At 42.5% G+C, this 22,034-nt stretch overlaps 1 protein-coding gene across 3 annotated transcripts in view; it reads left to right on the top strand.

Moving 5' to 3' along the window:
• LOC138748391 (striatin-3-like) overlaps positions 1 to 18,373 on the top strand; it is a 55,205-nt gene extending 36,832 nt beyond the window's left edge. The window contains exons 13-18 of one of the 3 annotated variants that reach the window (XM_069908509.1): positions 759 to 926; positions 3,126 to 3,266; positions 4,803 to 4,901; positions 6,290 to 6,376; positions 8,663 to 8,869; positions 11,239 to 18,373. In XM_069908509.1, coding sequence (XP_069764610.1) covers positions 759 to 926; positions 3,126 to 3,266; positions 4,803 to 4,901; positions 6,290 to 6,376; positions 8,663 to 8,832 — 665 coding nt within the window. In that variant the 3' untranslated portion in view covers positions 8,833 to 8,869; positions 11,239 to 18,373. Of the gene's footprint in view, positions 1 to 758; positions 927 to 3,125; positions 3,267 to 4,802; positions 4,902 to 6,289; positions 6,377 to 6,487; positions 7,512 to 8,662; positions 8,870 to 11,238 lie in introns of those variants that run through there. The other 2 variants (XM_069908508.1, XM_069908507.1) reach the window with 2 other exon arrangements.
• Positions 18,374 to 22,034: the final 3,661 nt, after the last annotated feature.

The raw sequence follows: 22,034 nt of genomic DNA, 5'->3' as shown, positions 1-22,034 counted from the left end.
CATACTGGATATGTGGAATTCTTTTGTGTGTGGTTGGAGCTACACTTGATCAGGCCATGGACAATAATTTATTATGCTCCTAATGCTGTGAATCCTTTGGGATGTCGGGCAGTGAGTCGATTGCTGCAGAGTACGCTGCCTTTTGAACTGCTTTTGTATTCGTGGTACCTGTCGACTTCAGTTGACTTGATGGCTCCGTGTTAATGCTATTGAATGCCAGGATAGGTGGTTAGGCTCTCCTTTTTTGAGATAGTTCGTATTATGTGGCACAAAAATTACTTCCACGTGATAAAAACAAAATGTAATATTGCATGAAACTTCCCTTAGTCTACTGTAACGTAGACTGAGAGTTGCCATCAGCAGAAATTGTCCGGCCGCTTACAGTCAGTGAAAGAGAAGCAAAAGAGAGTCTTCCCCCCCCCCCCCACCCCACCAGAGTCACTGAGTGTTGATGGATTCACCTCCACCGCTCCCGTAGTCACACAGCCTTCGGTCCAGCAACCCGAGCTCCAGATCTGAACCTCGGACAAGATCAGGAAGCCTCCAGCACCCTCTTGCATCTCTGTTCCGATACCTGGAACCCCTTCAGCCAATCTCCAGCAGTCCGTAGCCTGGTGCGAGTCTCTTGATGGCAGTCGCCAGCAGCCCACACCCTGCGTGGGTTCCTCGCCTTGAGTCACCGACGGCCTTTCAGTCCCTGTTCGGTTGTTCTGTGATGAAGCTCACCTTTTGACAGATTGAACCTGTTTTCTTTACAGATGACAGCATTCTGTCCCGAACATTAAATGGTCATACAGATACGATATGGGGGCTTGCATTTAGTACCCTGAAGAATCGTCTGATTTCGTGTTCAGCGGATGGAACAGTCAGGTTGTGGGATGCGTCAGTGAATCCAGCATGTGTTAGTACATACAACAGAGAAAAGGGTGAGTGAAAGAAGGAATTGTGGGCAAACACCAGCATCTCTTCCATTGATTGCGAAGTGGGGTGTGGGGGAGCAATTAGGTGGGATGATGGCGGAAAGAAAGGTTTGAAAACCACTGTTTTGATCGTCCCTCATGGACTCGTTATGTGCAGGGTTTCAGAACTCCAAAGGAAATGGGCCAATGACCATTTTTCTCAAGCAAAATATTTCAGTAACAATTGGATCGAGAGCAGTGAATCTCAACCTTCCCATCCCACTCACATCCCACCTTAAGCGATCCCTTACTCATCACAGAGCACCGATTGGCCTTAAAGTGGGATGTGAGTGGAAAGAAAAAAGGCTGAGAGCCACTGAGCTAGAATGTTCATTTTTCAATCTTTATTCCCTTCGTTCATAATGCTGTGCCATTCTTTATTGGAAGGTGGCCCTTTTGGGTTGAGCAATCTTCTGATAACTTGCCAAATTTGTTATTCTTGTAGCCTTGGCAGGGCACAATGATGCTCATGGGAGAGCAGCCACTTCTGTGTTTACATGGTCCTCCCTGTGTCTGTGTGGTCATAATCTAGATCACACATGTCAAACTCTGGCCCGCGGGCCAAATTTGGCCCGCGATATAATTATATTTGGCCCGCAAGATCATATTAAATATATATTAGAGTTGGCCCGCTGGCCGCCGCGCCAGTATAGCACGTGCACAGTAGCAGGCGCTACCATAGTAGTTTTTAGCACTTCCACAGCAGGCACAGCAGTCACCGATATAGTTAACGGGAACGTTAATTAGATAGTCACAGCGCCGCCTAGCTACAACGGACCCGCCGCCTAGCTCCATGTGGCTGGACGTGGTGGGTCACCTCCGCGTCTCCTTGAGCTTCATCTGTGGGCGGGTGCTGCTGGGCATCGGACTTTCCGCTGGGGTGGAGGTCGCGGACGAGTTACACCGCTCTCCCGGTGAGATGGCGAGATCAGCGGGGACTCCTTGGGTTATTGGCAGGCGGAGGAGGGAGAGGGGGCAGGGAGGGGGGGATGCCGCTCGGGTTTGCTGGCTGGGCTGGGGAGGGCTCCCTGCAGACCTCCGCTCCCTGGCATGCTTCTCGGCAACGTGCGACCCTTGGCTTAAAGGCTAGAGAGAAATATTATTTATTGAATATTTTATTTCTTATTTGTTAATGCTTCTTATGGAAAGAGTTTAACCAAAACTATTATTAAACATTTATTTTAATAAGAAAAAGTTTAACATTACATATGTTGAGAGAAAACATGCAGATGTTGTTGAAAGTTTTCAATAAATATTTAGTTCGGCCCTCGACTTAGTCCAAGTTTTTAATTTTGGCCCTCGATGAATTTGAGTTTGACGCCCCTGCTCTAGATGATCAGGTTTCCTTCCACATCCCAAAAATGTGCAGGTTAATTTACCTCTGCAAATTGCCCCAAAGTGTCAGGATGGGAAGGAGAATCTGGGGTAGAAGGGGATGTCAGTAGGAATATTAGGTGAGAATAAAATGGGTTAAATTAGGAATAGTGTTTAAAAAAAACAGGTGCTTGATCTTTGGAATATGCTCAGTAATATGAGGGCCCTGTTTCCGTGATTTATCTTCTTGTCTTTGCAGACAGCAATGTAATCTGCCACCTCTCCCCATTCTTAACCCATGGGTTAACACAAGTGCAACAGCACCCCAGTTCAGTTTTGCTCACCTTAATAGCACTGTCTTTTAAGTGGCTTAAAGACTCACTTCGCCACTTGCGATTCTAGAATTCTGGACGGCAGGGTAAATATAAGCTTTCCAGTTAGCACAACGTCTGTACAGTGCCTGGAACCTGGGTTCGAATCCAGCGCTGTCTGTGAAGAGTTTGTGCATTATTCCTGTGTCTGCGTGAATTTTCTCCTGGTGCTCCGGTTTCCTCCCACCTTTCAAAGACGTATGGGGACTGGTAGGTTAAAACCCCCGGTATCCAGCACCTACGGCGATTGGTAGATGCCGGATAAGTGAATTTGCCAGTTGTTGAGATTGCGTCAACTAACCACTAAGTGGTGCCAATGTAACCATTTGTAATTTTTGCTCATTTATTTTCTGAGATTATCTTTTTGTCAGTTGCTTGAATTTGGGATTTTTAAAAAACAATTATAATTTCTGCCATTTGCTAAATGAATAGGATTTTTCTTTATTTTGTTTTAAAATTCAGAATTTATTTAATTTTCCAGAAAATGGGATTCCGACCTCCGTGGCCTTCTTGAGTGAACCTGCACATGCTGTGACCTCTTTCACTAGTGGGGATGTGGTCATCTATGATTTGGAAACATTGCAGCCAGTGATCACGCTGGAATCTAAAACGTCAGACAATGGTAAGTTGACTGGAAGCGTGAAGAAATGGGAATCCTACAAGGAGGTGCTGCCCTTACTATAAGTGGAGGTTGCCCTCTTACCTTAAAGTTGCTTTTTGCATTTATTTTTGTACAGATGCCTAACCTTTTATCCGGGACCATCAGGACTGGACACCTGCCTTTGTTCGGAATCTTCTGAATTTCGGAATAATTTTAAAATGGCAGTCCATTTGGGCGGGGGGGGGTGGGGTGCTGGTGTTTGGAGTCCCGAATAAAGAGTTAGGCACCTGTAGTACTTTTTCTCCTTTGTAGGCAGGTTTGTAAAGCATGTCCACCTAAAAAATGTTAGGTAATTCGGTCCATCAAGCCTGCTCTGCCTTTCAATGAGATCACAGCTGATCTGATCTGATGATAGGCTCATCTCCACCTACCTGCCTTTTTCCCATATCCCTAATTTCCCCATCTATGTAAAAATCTATCCAACCTTGTCTTAAATAGATTTACTGAGGTCGTCTCCACTGCTTCAATGGGCAACAAATTCCATAAATTAATTTTGGTGACATACAAGGGAGAAGCGGCTGCATTTTGAGGAGAGAATGGTGATCTTTTGACCTCCAGTCTCTCTTAAATTATAAACTGCATTGTAGCAGCTACTATGGTAGAGCTACTAAAGAAATACAAACACCCGCCAGAGAGGTCAACTCAAGACTGCTTTATTCAGGGTTTACAGGCTTCTTTTATATACTGTGTGTCCCGGGCTCCACAGGACAAGGTGGGATGTCACTATGAGATTGCTGCGATCCACGGGACCGGCACATTTAAATTTAGCCTTGTGAGTGTTCCACGCCTTTCGGCAGGAGACGCAACAGCTCAACGTGCCATTCCTCGGCACTCGGTATCCCTCGCGTGTGGTCCATTCGGTGATTAGGCAGATGTCCGCATTAGGGTTCCACACGCCCGCAGAACTGTGCCGGCGACAGTTTGCATCACCGCGTTGTGCGCCCGCTCGGGCCGCTACATCAGATGCAGCGCCCGTATTATGGTTCTGCACACCCACAGAACTGCACCGGCAACAGTTCATGTGGCCGTGCTGTGTTGGCCCACTACAACATAATATTTATTCCCATTTCTCAAAAGTGAACGCAATTTTCATAAGAAAACTTCAAATTTAAAAATAAATCTAGTCTGAGGTGCAACTCATTGTTTAAAATTTGGAATGCAAAATGTTGTTATTTGCTTGTTAATTTAGTGTTGATGGACAAGACAGTGGTGCAGTTTTAAGAATTGCACATTCCAGGAACCCAGATTCAATCTTGATCTTCAGTGCTGTCTGTGTGGAGTTTATTTGGACAATTCTTTGACAGAATCTGCCACACGCTCCATGTTCATCCAATATTTGAAAGATGTGCTTGTGGTAATTTGTTATTGTAAATTACACGTTAGTGTAGGTTAGGGGAAAAATAATCAAAGTGGAATTGATTTAGCATGGCCTCTGGATCTTGATAAGAATTAAATAAGAAAATGTTTGGATAAATTTTTTTCCCTCTTTTTTTATAGCTGCTAATCAGATTAACAGGATTGTCGCTCATCCCAAACTGCCAATCACCATCACTGCACATGACGACAGATGTATTCGCTTCTTTGACAATAAGACGGGTAAAAAAAAAAATACTCGCGTTGGTTCTTAAAGGGTTTAATGAGATAAAATTGTTCAGTATGGTACAGTTGTCGTCCTTAATCAGACACTTGCTGTTGGGAAGAAGACGTGATCTTATTGAAGCCCTCAAGATTCTGAAAGGGATGGATAGATTCCAGATTGGTCTAAGAACAAGAGTCCCTTAACTTTTTAGATGATCAACCTCCTTCATGGAATATGATCCCTCATTGACCCCCAAGGCATGGAATCCCAACGGGGCTGGGGTGAGGTGGGTGGCACTACTAAAGGTGCAAAGAACACACATCTTTCTTCTATGCTCTGTCCATCCTCCCGTTTGCTCAACTTATTCAAAGGCTGAAGCCAAATTCAACATGGGAGCCATCACGAGTCACTCTCGTGAGAGGTTGGCCACCACTGCCATTGGCCTTATTTTTCATTGATCCGCTCCTACTTTCCACTGCAAAAGTTCAATCTACCTCTTTCCCCCCCCCCCCCCCCCAACCATTATCAACCCCCTTGGATAGACCCATCATCCCTCAGGTGTCAATATTGACCAACTTGGAGACCCCTGGTCGAGAGAAAATGGAATCAGGATATAGTCTTGTGGACTGTGAGAAAAAGAAATTGCTTTCCCTGTATTGTAAATCATGAAATGTTCTACCTCAAAAGGTTGTGGAGCTTCATCATTGAATCTTTTGAAAACTAAGGCTGATAGATCTTAGCATGTAAAGAGAATCTGGAGGTCCTAGGCATTGTGTTGAAAAACGTTTGAGGCACTGAATTGGCTATAATCTTATTGACCGATAGAACAAGGTCAACGGCATGTTTACCTTCCACCTCTTACACTTATTGAAATGGGTAGAAAGATTGGAATGAGATGTACATTAACAACAAGTGTCTGTGGGGAAATGCATTAATTGCAAAATTTTAAAACTATACGAATGAGGTGATTGACCCCACAGAAGCTGAATATTGTCCAACTCGAGCAAATAAAGATGTGTAGGAGGAGCATTTGATTTGTACTTCATTAGAAACTTATAGCTTTCCTTTCCTCCTAGTCATAGCATCCAACTTTTGAAGGTTTTGATCGTGTGGGATTCAATATTGAAGTGCTTATGTCATTTTGATTGCCCAGTGCTTGCCTTGACATGATTTGTAACCTTAACTTGTACGCACCTGATTGCTATTCCAATTATTAATGGTTTGCATCAATGAATTGAGTTGATTCTCTTGGGAAATCAGGGAAGGATGAAGAAAAACCTAACAAACATTGGTGAGACCCTGAGCGTAATATAGATTTAGGAATAGTGTGACAAGGACATTGGGAAGTGAGCTGAATAGAGCGTCCTCTTTCTCGTCTGTGATATTCTTTAATCTACCTTTTTAGGAAAACTGACCCATTCAATGGTTGCACACTTGGATGCAGTCACCTCTCTCGCAGTAGATCCCAATGGAGTTTTCCTGATGTCTGGAAGTAAGTACCACCCAAAGGACATTTAATTTTTTTTTCCCCCAATAACTATCAGCCTCTTGAACCTTCGAAAACTATAAATTTTAACTTTAAATTTTTAATATTTAAATGTAGACATTCAGCATGATAACAGACCACTTCGGCCAATGAGTCCGTGCTACCCAATTAACCTACAACCCTGGTACATTGTGAGTGGTGAGAGGAAACCAGAGCTCCCCCCAGGGAAAACCCAAACAGACACAGGGAGAACGTGCAAACTCCTTACAGTCAGCGTGGGATTCGAACCGGTCCAAATCGTTGGTGCCGTAATGGTGTTGCGCTAACTGCTATGTGCCAATTGTACCTCCTGTGCCAACCTATTGCAACCATAAACTACTCCAGAACCACTCAAAGATAATAAATTTTAAAAAATTTAGATGTACAGCACTGTAGCGGCCAATCCGGCTCGGAGTCTGCGCTGCCCAAGTTGCACCCCATTAACCTACACCCTGGTACATTTTTGAAAGGTGGGAGGAAACTGGAGCCCCCGTAGAAAACCCACTCAGACATGGGGAGAACGTACAAACTCCTTACAGACATTCATTAGCGTTGTACTAACCGCTACTCCAACTGAACTACCCCATCTGTATGCTCTCTTGAAACATTTTTTGCAATATTACACAAAATTTGTTTAAGGCAGACCGATTTGCCATTGGCAGAAATTGCTGAAAGCACCTCTTACAGCCAGAGAAAGAGAAGCTAAAGACTCCCCTCAAAGACGCTGTGTCCATGGATTTGCCTCCAGCACATCAACTTACACCTGTTTTAAGAATAAACAGTTTGAAAGACAAAAATGCTAAACTGTATTTACACTGAACAAACTTCACTTCCATGAATATATAAACCTTAAAGCATTTTACTATACTTTCAGTCATATTAACCATATAACCATTAACGGAGCGGAAACAGGCCACGTTGGCCTTTCGAGTCCGCACCGGTTCACTGATTTTGTGCGCCCTCTTCAGGCATTGGTCCCGGTAGATCTTCATTCAATAACGTTCTTTGGAAACATTTAACCGTCGCTGCATATTTTCCTCCATTTTCTTTTGCCAGTTGCTTGAGGCTGCCGGTTCAATTCCAGATACCAGGGGTTTATTTGGGGGCCGGAGGTGGGGGGAGTTTTGCTTGAAATTCAAGATTAGCAAAATTTTAAAAATCATGTTGGTTTAAATTGATTCCTTCACTGCCTTAAGTAAGAGGAGTTGTGCTAAAGGCAAGGATACAGGAATTATCTCTGGCATTAAACAACTGTTGGCATCAAAGAATTGTGCCACGCTGCCTTTCAGATATATCAGCTGTTGCATGTGTGCTCTCTATATTTTTCAAAAGTAGTTTTCAGTATTTTCCCATTATAAGCTACCTATAAGACAGTGGTTCCCCCCCCCCCCCCTCCCAAGTTGGTGTTTCTTAAATGTTAGTTAAGTAAATTTCCTGGTAGAGTGTATTTAGAATTTATGATCAAAATTTATTGTCAGAATAAAAGGATGAACAGGAACGGAGGTTTCTTCAGCCATAGGGTGGTGAATCTGTGGAAGTTGCTGCAACACACAGCTGTGGAGACCAGATCATTGGGTAGATTTAATGCTGAGGTATATAGGTTTTTGATTAGTAAGATTGTCAAAGGTCACGGGGAGAAGACAGTAGAATGGGTTGAAAAGAAGAATACACCAGCTATGATTTGAATGGTGGGGCAAACTTGGTGGGCTGAATCTGCTCCTGTCTCTTAATGGTCTTATGTGTCACGAGATTTGTCGCTTTACAACCCTGTGCAAAATTGCTTGAAATTACATTTTTTTAAATAATTAAATTGAGTACAAAAGAAGAGGCAAAGTGAGGTAGTGTATGGTTCATTGTCCATTCAGAAATTTGATGGCAGAGAAAAAGCACAGCATAAATAATTTTAATAGTTCATTTTATGTCATCGGTACGGGAGAAGAATGAAATAAACCAAAACGACTGCTTCAGAGGGAAGGAGGGGGCCCATAAACAGAGCAGAGTCCTGGGGTGGGGGGAGCCAATAAAAAAAAATTACAAATGGCTGCTCTAGAGGGTGTAAACAGTCATTTACCATTTTGCTGTTCTGTGGGACCTTGCCGTGTGAAAATTGGCTGAAATATCGATGGCATTTTATTGGCTGTGAAGAACTTTGGAGCGTCGTGAACAATGATGGACGTTCTGCAATTGCTTGAAGAGGGTGTCGCTGCTGTAAAATTTGCAGGTTTAAATTTCCCCATCTACTTGATTGCATAGGTCATGACTGCTCGATACGTCTTTGGAACCTAGACAATAAGACTTGTGTTCAGGAAATTACAGCACACCGGAAGAAATATGATGAAGCAATCCACGATGTCACCTTCCACCCAAGCAAAGCCTACATCGCTAGCGCGGGAGCAGACGCCCTCGCTAAAGTGTTTGTATGACACAGCAAAAACCTCCTGGTCTCATTCCTCTGAGCAGGTGAGCTTCCGCCTGTGAATGGAAAAGAACTTTGTAAAGTAATGATTGATTCATTCTGTTTGAGGGGTGGTTGGGGAAGTAGTGGCCCAATGCATTTGAGCAAACTACTAAAAGGTTTAACTAGCAAGGAATCTATATTTGAGACTGAAACTACACATTATCTGATCTCCCCTGACATGATACAAGCAATATCCAAGTTTCCTGCAACTCTGCTTTTTTTTTCTGTAGATGAAGTTCAAGTTTCTCAACTGATTGCACAAGTAAAACCCAACGAAACAACGTTCTCCGGTCCTCAGTGTAAATTATGCAGACATAACCCACATACAGACAAATAATGTGTGCACAGGACGAATACACATTTCAAAATAAATATTGTTTCATTAATAGGGGAGTCTCGGTGGGTCAGTGTGAGCAGTTCCTTTGGGCATTCAGCGTTCTCACTGCCCGTGGGAAGAAGCTGGTACTGGCTCTAATATTCCTGTGTCTCTTTCCTGACAGGAACAGCTGAAAGATGCTGTGTGCAAGGTGGAAGGGGTCCTCTTTGATTTTACTCGCCCTCTTCAGACAACTATCCTAGTAAATCACATCGATGGGAAGTGAGGGAGACTCCAGTGATTCTCTCTGCTGCTCTAATAGTCCTGTCGATTGACCTCCAATCCATTTCTCTGCAGCAACCATATCACACTGGGATAGGGTCAGGAATTTCAAGCTGAAATGATTTAACGCACCTGCCACTGTATCCCATGTAAGGTTCAGGCAAGGATGCATTCGCCCTGTTGGCAATTGCTTTGCACTTTTACATGACACAACTGGATTGTCCTGGTCACACATATTTACAGCACACGAGGAGGTTGTTTTGTCCACGTTCATGCTAGCAATTGGGTTAATATGACCTCTAAAGTCTTGGTCTGCTACTTTGTTCCTATACCTAAGTCTATAAAACTGCAGAGGCTCTAAGTTCACAGTTCTTTGGATGGAAGGACCCTCTCTACTTCTCTTTAGTAATGCTTCGAATTGCTTATATCTTTTGCCCTCTATTTTACCCTTTGGAGGGGAAAAGGTACTTTCCTGTCAAAAGTGTCAATGCAGTATTTGCTGAAAATGCTTCGATTCGACTTTGGCAAAGTAACAAAGCTACAACAGTAGAAGTGGCCATTTCCCATTAACACTTTGCCCTGCCACAAAAGGTGGAACCGTTTTTTTTTTAAAAAATGATGATTGTGATTTTAAAAAAATCCCAGTACACAATTTGAATAATATACAAAAGTACTGGAGAGATTCAGCAGGTCACACAGGATCCATAGAAGGCATTTGACAGTTCATTTGACCAGAAATGTTGAAAATCAGGCAGCCACCATATAAGAAGATGGGGAGAAGGGGGGAAGGAGCACAGGCAAAGGTGATGAGCGGATGCAGATGGGAGGGGGAAGAAGGGAAAGCTGGGGGAAGAAGGCTGAGAGACAACTCCAACAGATTTAAGGGGCTGGGAAGCTGGAGGGAGGTCTCTCTTCTACATCTCTTATAGATTAGGAAATCCTGGGTGTCCTTGCACACGTTCACTGAAAGCAAATGGAGGGAAGAAAGTTTAGGGGAGACATCCTGGGTAAGTTTTTCACACAGATGTGGGTGCCTGGAGTGCCTTGTCAGGGGCGGTGGTGGTGGAGGCTGAAACATTAGGGGCATTTAAGAGACTCTTAGGCAGGCACATGGATGAAAGAAAAATAGAGAGTTATAGGGTGGGAAGAGTTTCATTTTTTTTTGTGAGAATATATAGGTCGGCTCTACATCGGCCGAAGGGCCTGTACTGTGCTGTAGCGTTCCATGTTCTGTCAGAGACCTCTTAACCCTCTGCCCTCTTCCCCTGTCTCCTCTTTGATATCACTTTATTCGGGTGTCTGCCTGAACTTCAGCACCCTGAAGGGCTCCAATCTGAAATGACGACTGTCGTTTGCTTTCTGTGCATGACCTGCTGAGTTTCTCCGCTAGACCCCAGATTCTGCGGATTTCTTGTTTACACTGTTTGAATAGCCCGCTTCTGCCACCTGGTGGCTGAAAGTAAAATAAGTGTTTTGTGATTTACAGTAAAATCCCTGATATCCGTCCGGCACTTATAGCGGTTGGTAGATGCCGGATAAGTGAACTTTCCAGATGCTTGAGATTGCATGTTGCGTGATTGGAAAGATACGGCACTTTTAAACATCCATATATTTTTTTACCTATTTATTTTCTGCGGTTTTTTTTTTTTTTGCTGGTTGCTTGAATTCTGGATAACAAGGGTTTTACTGTATAAAAATACAACTTGTAAAGTAATATGTAATAGGAATCCGGTTACTCTTTCCCTTTTAATTTACATCTTGTTCCTTTCACAGACTGGTTTCTGCTCATCTACAAGGGTTGATCCCACATTCCTCTTAGAATGGTTGCCTTGAATTGGTGAATGAAGATGATTTGCCTCCAGCCTTGAAATTAACGGTCCTGGGTTCATGGTCCTGCGTTGTGCCCCCATCCACATTTTTCTCAACATTGCTCAGGGTTTGCATTTTGAACCTTTTCTGAGCGTGTGTTTACTGACCTTTCTGCAGAACATATTAAAGTTTTAAACTTTTAGAAAGCAAAATGGTAAATTTTGTATGGGTACCCAATAGTGGGCTGTGTGAATTGAGTAGAAAATGTAGCAGAGGTCTGGGTCAAACCATAAAAAGGTGCAAGAACAAGTTTTGCGCTTTGCTAAATTATTTTTTTAACGGTTGGACTACTTTTTTTTAATGCAGCCTGATACCTCAATGGTTATTTTCTTTTCCCAGATACTTAGGAAGTACCAATATATCATAGACAAGGAGAATGCAGGAGAGCAACTTTATTTTCTCTGCCTTCTCCACAAACTCTGGGAATTATGTGAGGGAAAAACCAGGAGAGGACAAAGGTTGGGCATACGAGAATACAACTGTAATAACACACAGCTTGGGTGGCTTGTGACCACCTCTCCCCTCATCTGAGGATCACTTAGTCCGACGGTGTTGAATGTACTCTGTTAACACAATGGGGTAGATTTTGCAAATCAGTGTACCTTCTTGTCTGACTTAGGCAATTTAATTTGGAGTGTTTCTGATTTGCCATTTTCATATAATTTTGCTAACAATTGCTTTGAAGACTGAAAGCTTGGAATTTGAGTAATATGTTACTCAGACCTTTTGACATCCAGCCTACTGCTCTTTCTGGCGTTGTCCCTGATGTGTGAATGTCTCTTGTGGTGAGATCTGTCAAAAGCAACTTAACCTTTACTCATTTTTTAAAAAATCAGCTTATTGGCTTATTGACTACTGTGCATTGGTTAATTGAGTTTAAGTTAGCAAACCCAGCAAGGGCCAGAGATTAAACTTGTGACCATGCTGGCCCAGATGCACAGCAGAATGAATTCAGTGAATCTTTTCTTAATTAGCATGGGGAAATTTCCTTTGTGGAGCCATCACTGAAGTTATGCTAATAGGAAAATACTGTATATGCTGGTGTATTGGACGATCCTCAAAACTTAAAAATTTCACCTTAAAATCAGGGTCCAAAATCTGTATGCTGACTTCAAAGTCTCAACAACGCTGCCATCTTCCCACTGGCTCCGATGCAACCTCGCACATGCCCCGTTAGTTATCAGCGAAGTCTCAGCGCTTCTCCGCGGGGTTCATCCGCTCATCCGGCTTCCTTCAGGTCTATAGAGGCTTTAACAGCCTGTTACGTCATATAGGACAACCCCAGATTTTTCACCTAAAATGTAGGTTTTTAGCGATACCTTTTGTGTAAGGTACTTTTTTCAGCCCCCCCCCCCCAAAAAAAAATCTGGCCCTTATTGTTGACCAGTGGATGCAGTTAGAATCAAATCACAATATTTTAATAAATTATCATGTAAAGGTTTTAATTTTATTTGCATATTTTAAAATAAACCTCTGTCATCTCCTGTTACAAGCTGTTTAAAGTTTGTCCAGAGCAGACAACAGTCGGACCAGCGGAGGAGCGCTGAGACAGGGTATGCACAAGATTGTGTTGGAGCCAGCGGGAAGAAGGCAAGGTGCAGATTTTTAGATCTGGTGTATAGGACGATCCGAATTTTTTTTTATATAAGATGTAAGTTTTTAAGTTTAGAGGATTGTCCTATACACTGGCATATACGGTACCCACCATAAAGGAAGCCGAGCCACAATTCATACTGTTTAATTGCAATAATTTCTCTCATGAAATCAAACCTCCACCTTTGAGCCAGTAGAACAAGGAGGCAGTAGATTAGATCAGGCTGCATTTGCTTAATTTGCTGGTAAAAGGAGCCCTGTCATCCCCTGGTAGAAGAAGGAATCAGTAGATGTCAGGTGAGAGCAGAATTGAGTTTGACATGTTGTCCCATGTTCAATTAGTCTTCTGCCATCACCACCGAGGCTTGCAGATGGAAAGTAACCATTTGCTAAGGGTGATACAATGTGCTATATTCTGAAGAGTAAGGAAATAGTGGCTTACGAGCCTGTTAATTTTGGCAACACCTCAGAAAATGGCGACCTCCTTAGGATGCACATCACCGTGGCAAAAATGCTGAAGTATTTAAAAGTTAAATTTGCAGTGGAGGTTGCCCAGAATTCCAGCAAGGACATTATGAACCCTCCAAATGGTATTAATGTGGCATCTGCCAGTATTCAGTTGGGAGATGGGGAACATTTTTTTTTATAATTTAATTGCCTTTAATCAATTTTTGAGTGGGATTATTGATTTTTTTTTTCATCTTGAAAGAAATTCTAACCCAGTCTTTATCCCATGTAATTTTCATTTCAGTGGAGAAAATGTAACATAATTACTGAAATCTTTATTGAAGCAAGGAAATGCCTTCAGCTCGTGCACTTCAGATTCTGTCTCCCTTCATCCAAACTCAGCTCACAATTTTACTGTTCCCAAAATTATGCAGCCTTGCATTAAGAATGGGGCATGATGCACGCGGGTGGGTCGGCCGAGCAAGGACAGTTGCGCTAGCCCGTTGTAGTGACTGGTGGTCTAGGAATTTACTTTAGAGGCTGTGTTTAAGGAAGGTAGGCCTCAAGAGGGAGTAGTAGAACCTGACCTGGATTCTGTATTTACTATTCTGGAAGGAATTGCTCATCAGAAGGAAAATATGTCAGTACAGATGTCTACACAGTTCAATCAAGAATGGGGCATGATAAATTATAAGAAACAGTCAGACGACTGTTCCCACTTGTACATTTGCATCTATCGATCAGTATATTTTCATCTTAAACTGCCCATTTTGCCACTGATGTACCTCACTTTCTATATTAATCTTGCATTCTGAATAGAAACAGAGACAAAAGTTTCTCTGACCAACTTGGTCAACAATTGTTGAGTCTCTCGGAAGAGCTTCGGAGTGGAGTGGGGGGGCAGGGGTAGTTCCCAAATGCTCTTTTTTTTTGCAGGGACCACATTTAGATCCTTCCAAGGATTCGGTACCATTCGCTCCTTTTCCACTTCCCTGACAAACAACCAAACCAATTTAACAAGTTCCAACTTTATTTCTTTTAATTGATGTAAAGTATTGAAATGCCCATAGACTTAAAAATCAGATCTTGCCACTGCATCTGAGGAATTTAAATTCAGTTCACTAATTCTGGAATTTTAAAATAAATTGTAGCAGGGACTATGGCCCTAAAAGCTACTGGATTCGAGCAATTGCACATTTGACTTGCTAAAATTCTTCAAAGGAAATGATTGCTCCCAACAGTCCTTTCAAATTAACTAGCCAAGTGATTCAGGTGTACTAAACTGTAATCATGTTATAAGAAGATGGTTGACCATCACCTCTTGGTCTTGCCATCAGCTCCTTTCTTCCTAGACCCAAAGAATACTCATGTATCAGGCAAGCGAGGAAGTCGAGCAGTTTTGATAATATCTAATTTTCGTTCTTTTGCTGGTCCCTGAGACATTGTACAGAAATTGTGCTTCTCCCGATCCCCTGACTGGCGGTCAGGAACAAAGGTGCTCCTACAGGATAGGATCAATTTCAGTGCTTTTCCACAGCGAAATAGCTTGCCAGCACTCACTATGCAGGCTTACACTCAGGTGATGGCTGCAAATGGAACTCTGACCTTAACATGGGCATGCCTTCAGAGAGGAGGAAAAGGGGAAGAAAATACTATGGATTGCACTGGGTAAACAATGGCAACCTCCCATCGTCATACTTTTTAAATCACATAGTTAATTAACAAGGTGGTCAGTACTCAGTCAACAAGGAGAATAAGTAATTTCTGCATCCACAATAACAATTCATTACTAGTCAGTGTTTCTGAAATTAAACTGTTATAACTAAATAGCGAATACTATCAATAAAATTCAGGGGTCAGTAATACCCATGAGGCGCCCTCTCACGTTTTAATTGCTTCTGGCTTTCTCAGGCTTAGTTGGTTGTAGATTGTTTGATATCCGTTTGGTATTATTACTTTGTTAGTAGGGTTTAATACTTTGGACTTCCTCAGAATCTCAGTTTGTCGCCAAACTGTATAGGCTAGGAATGTCCTTTTTCTTAGCAGATCACAGGTGGCTTTCCCGTTGATACCATTTGCAGGTGCTGGAAGAGTCATTTGTGCAAAGGCCTCAAAATAACGCCAGTGGCATTGCACGATTGCAGGCTACAAGGTGAATTGGGTGAAGCAGATCAAAGTGGGCAGGTATTACTGGAATCCCGCCAGAAGCATTTTTAGTATATTTGCTCCCTCTCCTGGCTCAGTGGGGAATTGAAATGTTGTTGGGCTCAGTCCTTTGGCCGCATGACTCGCTTTTATTTTCAGTATGGCTGATTCCAACTGGGGAAAGCACTTGTGTAAACTTTAGGGGACGGTGTGATCAGTCTTGCTATGATGCAACCCCTTGACTTCTCTGAAAATCAAATGGCCAGTCAGGTCTTGACTGCAAAGATGTTGAATGTTATCTATTCACCAAGACAGGATTGCAATATTCAAGGAGGGAGTATTGAGGGAAGTATTATATTATATTGCAAGCTAAGCAAAATTAGCAACTGTAGCCTTCCAGTTATTTCTATAAATGTGAACAAACACCTCAAGGTGATATTATCCTTTTGTTTATTTCAAGACTAACATTCCCTTCATGTGGAATTTAACAAAGTATAATCGAGCCATGTAGCGACCTAGGAAGCAAAAAAAGACATAACAAATACAGTTCAAAAACTGATGATTTTAAATATGTTTCAATTCATTTATATTGTAAAAAGTGTACTATTCTAATACATTCAGTGCTAAATACTGTACAACAGGAATGTCCAAGTTTTTGGGCTTGATGGTATATTTGGGTGATTCCTTGGGGCTGGAGAATTTCTTTTTGCTTTTTACCTTCACCTGCTGTTGCTACTACCTGCTTGATTTAGGATTTGTCAGTAAGTCCAACAGTTCCAACCACCAACTTTACCAAACCTACAGAAATCCAAGCAACATGGCAAAACTAAATTGCCTCCTGGACCTTAGTTTGGACACTCCTACTGTACAGGGCATACTTTTTGAGTCGCAGGCTTTCAGCTTAAAATCTGTGTACCACATCTAAATTCCTGTTGACAATATGCCTGGAAGTCCCACTGTCGTTCCATTTTTTTGTTTTGCTTATTGTAGTTGAGCACACCAGCTCAGTCTGTGCACAGAGAAGTGAATGTTGAAGCAATGTTAAGAATGGACCCTATCTAAATGTGTATTTGGAAGGAATGCAGTTGGGAAATTTATTTTTCATTTCCCAACATTGGCCCTTTCCTGCAAAACCTGGTTGATAATGTTGCAAGCAGTCAGGATCACCTAACTTCACAATCAATGGTGACAGGACTGATTTTATTTGCAAGCAGGTAATTTTAGATACCCTAGGGATTTTGGTATACTAGACTTTTAAATTTTTGGAGTTAAGAATTCCATTTTTTTTAAATCCTAATTGTTTACTATTACTTGGCAGTCTTATTACCAGTTCTTTCTTTGGCATTGACCTGGGGTGGTTTCATGTGTTTTAACAAAACAATCATCTATGAAATATTAATAGTAAAGAAGGGGGAACCGGTCAGTAATTTTTTTCCCCCCAAAATTCCTTTCTCATCGTAAAAGCACACAATTTGGGTGACAGCCTCTCAAAGTTCAAATTCACCTTATAATGGAAAACTGAGGACAATCTAAATATCAACATTCTTGATTGTCATTCTTTATGAATGGGCCCTTTTATGGAACCATGATTTGTTTTTGTAGATTACGTTGGTTCCATTCTGAGCATCGTGGCAGGAGCCTCATTATTTTATAAAGGTGCAATCTTTCGGAATTGCCCTTTCTCAAATTTCCCTTGTAAAGCAGGTGGCCTGTGGTAGAGAAATGATAACTAACACTTTGTGGAAAAGTACTCTCTCCGTTTACTGCTTTCCCGAAATGTCAACGATGGACTCTTGTATGCTGCCATCTGTTTGGCCGAAGCATAAATGAAATTTGCAGTGTACATTTTTGGTTGGTATTCGGGACCATGATCCCTTCAGGGCTTCTGAACATGTATTGGGTAAAATTAAATGTTCTGTGATTATTTAAGTGGTGGCCAGCATGGATGTGGTGGAAAGAATTTTGTCCAGTGATTGATATTGGTTGCATGCAGTCCAAAGTGCTCTTGTCAGACTAGTTGCAAATCACTCATTGTTCCTGAGTGCCATAGGTTCTGGCCAGGTTAAAGAGGGCTAGTGAGAGATCTCGTCCAATTCTCATTCTGTAAGAAATTACAAGAATGGTTGATAGATTCTTCCCTCCTCATTTCCAAAATCAGATTGGTTTTGGGATAGCATTATGGTCTAATTTTGAGAGTCGATCATGGTTCAGATAAATGTAGTTATCAAATAGCACCCCACAAAAAGTTTTAATTCCTGTAACATTTTTGAAAGTTTTAATTCCAGCCATACTAAAATTGGGAGTAAAGTTCAATTATTTTGTAGCAGTGTTCTTGTTTAGCAGTGTTTAACAAACTGCATTTCAACTTTTGGCTTTTCACCCTATTCGTCCATACGATTTCACCCAACCCCCTCCCCCAGCCAAAAATGGAGAGATCAGTCTCCATCCACAGTTGACCAAATGCAAAATCATTTTGGAAAAATAACTTGTTTTTTAAAAAGAATTATTCAAACAAAATCAATGCAAAACTTTAGAAATTGCATGACTGGGGTCTTGTTTTGCACAGTGGGACAGGGTTTAACTCTCCTCTGGCCAGCCAGTGGGATTTTTTCCTTTTTTTAAAAAAAAAACTTTTTCTTCCTCGACAACTTTATTGTAAATGATGTAAAATTTTAAATGTGATATTTTGTACATCTCACTGTATCTCAAATAGTTGTGTATTTATCAAAGACTACTGTAACTCTTTTATGGCACTTGTTTTTTTTATGTATATTTATTTTACTTTTGTCTTCTCATTAATCAGTGATGTTCTGTATGTGGAAAGGTCTGAAAGTAAAGTGTTTTCTACAGATTCTGCGATGGTATTGCAACTTTCATTTTGGCTGAACCAGAATACTAATTATGCCATAGTCAATCCTGTGTAAAAGTCAACCCTCCCCACTCCCCATCTCCTTTTTGTCCCAAAAATCATTTTTTTCCCCATGACCCTTGTAAAATTTGCTGCCCCCCCCCTACACCCAACCTTATTTTTGGCCCCGACCGCTGACCCATCCGAGCTCCCAGCACCCTGGCCGCAGACTCTCTCCTCTGCCTTGACCGCCCATCCGAGCTCCTGACGCCCCAGCTACAGACTCTCTCCTAGGACCCAGCCGCCGGCCCAACTGACACCCAGACCGCGGACTTACCACCTGGCCCCAGCCATCCGAGCTCACGACGTCTTGATGCGGTCAAAAGTGCAACCTGTGTATTTTTTTTTAAATCAATCCCCCACCCCCAAAATTTGACCTGAAAAATTGGTCCAAAAAACTAATATTAAATAGTATACGTGGTATTTGTACTGCTAAGAACATAAATAATGCAGGAGTAGGCTCTCCCTGACTTCATGCACTCTTTCCTCAGCTCCCAGCTACACTTTAATCCCAGCTTCCATCACCACTCCCAATAAATATAATTATTTTGACCAAAAATCATAAAAGCAAACTTGCATAAGATTTGTTAATGTGATTAGAGATTGACAGGCTTGCCTTTTTAATGCAGAAAGTTCCTGCTAATTATACCCCAGGTTGGCGGCCTTTGGCCAGAGAATTTAATTCTGTGCATTGTTGCCAAGAAAGTGTATTTGATTGCATCGTTCACCCAGACGCCGCAGTACGATACCAAGTCCTTCGGATAAAATGTGAAGCCTCACTTTCTTTAGGAACGCACAAAGTTCTTGGGCCACAATTGGCGGAGGACCACGGGTGTTTTCTCTTTCAACCCCCCCCATATTTGCCTAATCGACATTCATCCCTCAGACACTGCAATGATGTAAAGGAACAGTTCATTGATTTGGATCCAAAAGAAGTTTAAATGATTTAATTTTTAAACACACAATACAGTAACAGGCCATTTCAACCCACGAGCCCATGCCGCCCAATTTACCCCCAATTAATCGACAGTGGGAGGAAACCGGAGCCCCCAGAGAAAACTCTCCACTTGTCTGCGTGAATGTTCAAACTCCTTACAGCGTGGGAATCAAACCCCTGGCCAGTCCCGATCGCTGGTGCTGGACAGCATTGCGCTCACCGTTACACCAACCGTGCCACCCAGGAGAGAGAACAGAAATCTGAGAGACCTGGAACTGAACAAGATTACAGAGGTAAGGAGAATGTTTTGAGGTGAGTTTAAAAAATCAAGGACTTCAGTGGGTAAAGAATGAGACAAGTTTCTCTTGAAGATGATAAATATTCCATTGAGATTTATAGATCATCTGGTGAATCCCTGCATCCACACCTAGTTAGCTCGGCTATTTCAATATTTGATTGATTGACACCACTTGCATCCTGTGCATGAGTCATCTTCAAAGCTCTCGTTGCCCCTAACTCAATTCATGCCTCCCTATTCACCACTTCCCACTGAACAACATTTGGTCCTTGGACCGGTAACTCCCTATTCTAAACTCCCCATCTGTTTATAGAGGGGGGAATATATTGGAGCCTCACGATTTTTGATGCGTCTCTCAGAACTCTGCTCTCCAACAATTCTGGCCTCTCGAATCCTCAATTTCCATCATTTTGCAATTGACAGTCACAATCCCCAGTTTCTTTTTATACCCACATTTAAGGTGCTACGTACAAGTGTGAACTGTGTCCATTAAATTATGTGATCAAACTGCACTTCAGAATTGACAAGAAAACCTGTACTTCAGCGGCATGTAATCTAAAGCCACTTTCAGGCGGCCAGAATACCCCAATGTAAAGCTGCCTTCAAATACCCGAATGCGGCTGTTGGGAAGCCACCTAAAAGCGGAGAACCCTGACCCAGGGAGTACTTACCCCACCCTTCCTCGGGTAGGTGTATTCTCTGCTTCCGAGCGCTCCCCCCAGGCACCTGAAAGCGGGCAGGACCACGGCCTCAGCTGACTGGAGCCGGCGTTTGCTCCGCGGTGCTTCTCCCCGCTGCGGACCTTTCGGATGCCAGAGCAGCGCCTTCAGCGCTGCCACTGGAATGTTACTTCGCGCACACCCGCAGCCGGCTCCGGAGCCGCATTCTCCCAGCTATTCCACCTGAAAGAAACTTAAGCTGCTCTGAGAACAAAACAAGTTGCACTCCAAGCAATGCCTTTAAGGGTTTCCTGCATAAACAGTCAATTTTTAAAAAAAAACTGTGACTTTTCTATCGCCACTCCTCAGCAGCTGGATGAGAATGAGCTCAGAGAATATGTTGGACTGGCGGCAGTGCTACAGGGAGCAGTAGACAGCGCTCCCCCCGCGGGGTCCAGCCATCCGGTCAGAATGCTGCCAGCTCTGTCCAGCATTAAATGACCTGTTAAAGGCACCGACGGTGGTTTCTTTTGAATTAAAACTTTCCAATGCTCCTACTCTGTGAATGAGATTAGTCCTACCTCACAGGACCACATAGCGCAGCCTTCTCATATGTTGGTGGGTGTGGGGTTCTGTTATCCTTTTCTGGTGGCTTGCAACAGTCCTCTGCTTCCCCAGAGTCGAACCCTACAAGGCGAATTGAGGGATCTGGGCTCACAATGGTGGAGCTGGTCACTTTTTAAACACCGCCCAGTAGCAACAGCAAATTACTTGTAACAGTATTTAAACAACAACAAACAACAAAGCACAAAATAATGTTTAATTCTCACCCCAAAAAAGCAACCTGAACAAGAATGAGCTAAATCCAAAACTCTAAATTCTACTCGGTTTTCCCAAAATTCCAAATTTTTTTTTTCCACCCGTCACATCAGTTTGGCTCCAAAAGCATTTTGGATAACTGAGGATTTCTAAGGAAGCAGCCTACCATCAAAAGAATGCAGTAAAATCCTTGGTATCGGGAATTCAAGCAACTGGAAAACCACAAGTAACCGGCAAAGAAAAAAAATCAAGGAAATACATCAAATTTGAATGAATAAGATTAAATTGAAAATTGAAGTTTAAAATTGTCCATGTTCTCCAAAGCAACGCGTACCCTCTTGGTGAAGATGGGAGGAATGTTCTGCCAGCGGAACAGCATTTGAATAAAGTTGTGTTTAAATAAAATGGTACTGGGATGAAGAGCCAGCCGATGGCACTCGCTGCTAGAGCCACTCTCCCAAAGTGTCTCCTTATCCCTGCCTATCCAGAGTCTATCTATTAGTGTGAGGCTTTATCTGGAAACTTGGTGAGGGGGAGGGGGGGGGGTTAGTTATGATGGCAGCAAGGCCAGCGCAATGCTTCAGCGCCGGTGATTGGGATTTGAATATAAAGTTAAATTTTGTAAGTTACGGAAATGACCTGATTAAAGTAACATTACATAATTAAGGACTGCAATAAGGATTTTTTTCAAGTTACATTTTGCACTGTTGTCTTTTAAATGTTTGTTCTTAATGCAGGTGTATCAGTTGGGCATTGTAAGAGTGTATCTCAGCCATCCGGAAAATTCTCACATCCGGCATCTGCAATCCCCATAATTCCAGACACTGGGGATTTTGCACGTAGGTTGAGTACTTGGTTTTCCTGTGGTCGTTTCATCCTGACAATCTTTGTGTC

Source organism: Narcine bancroftii, chromosome 13 (assembly GCF_036971445.1).
Source record: "Narcine bancroftii isolate sNarBan1 chromosome 13, sNarBan1.hap1, whole genome shotgun sequence".
Taxonomy (NCBI): Eukaryota; Metazoa; Chordata; class Chondrichthyes; order Torpediniformes; family Narcinidae; genus Narcine; species Narcine bancroftii.
Note: the sequence above shows the minus strand (reverse complement) of the source record. Positions and strands in the feature narration are given on the sequence as shown.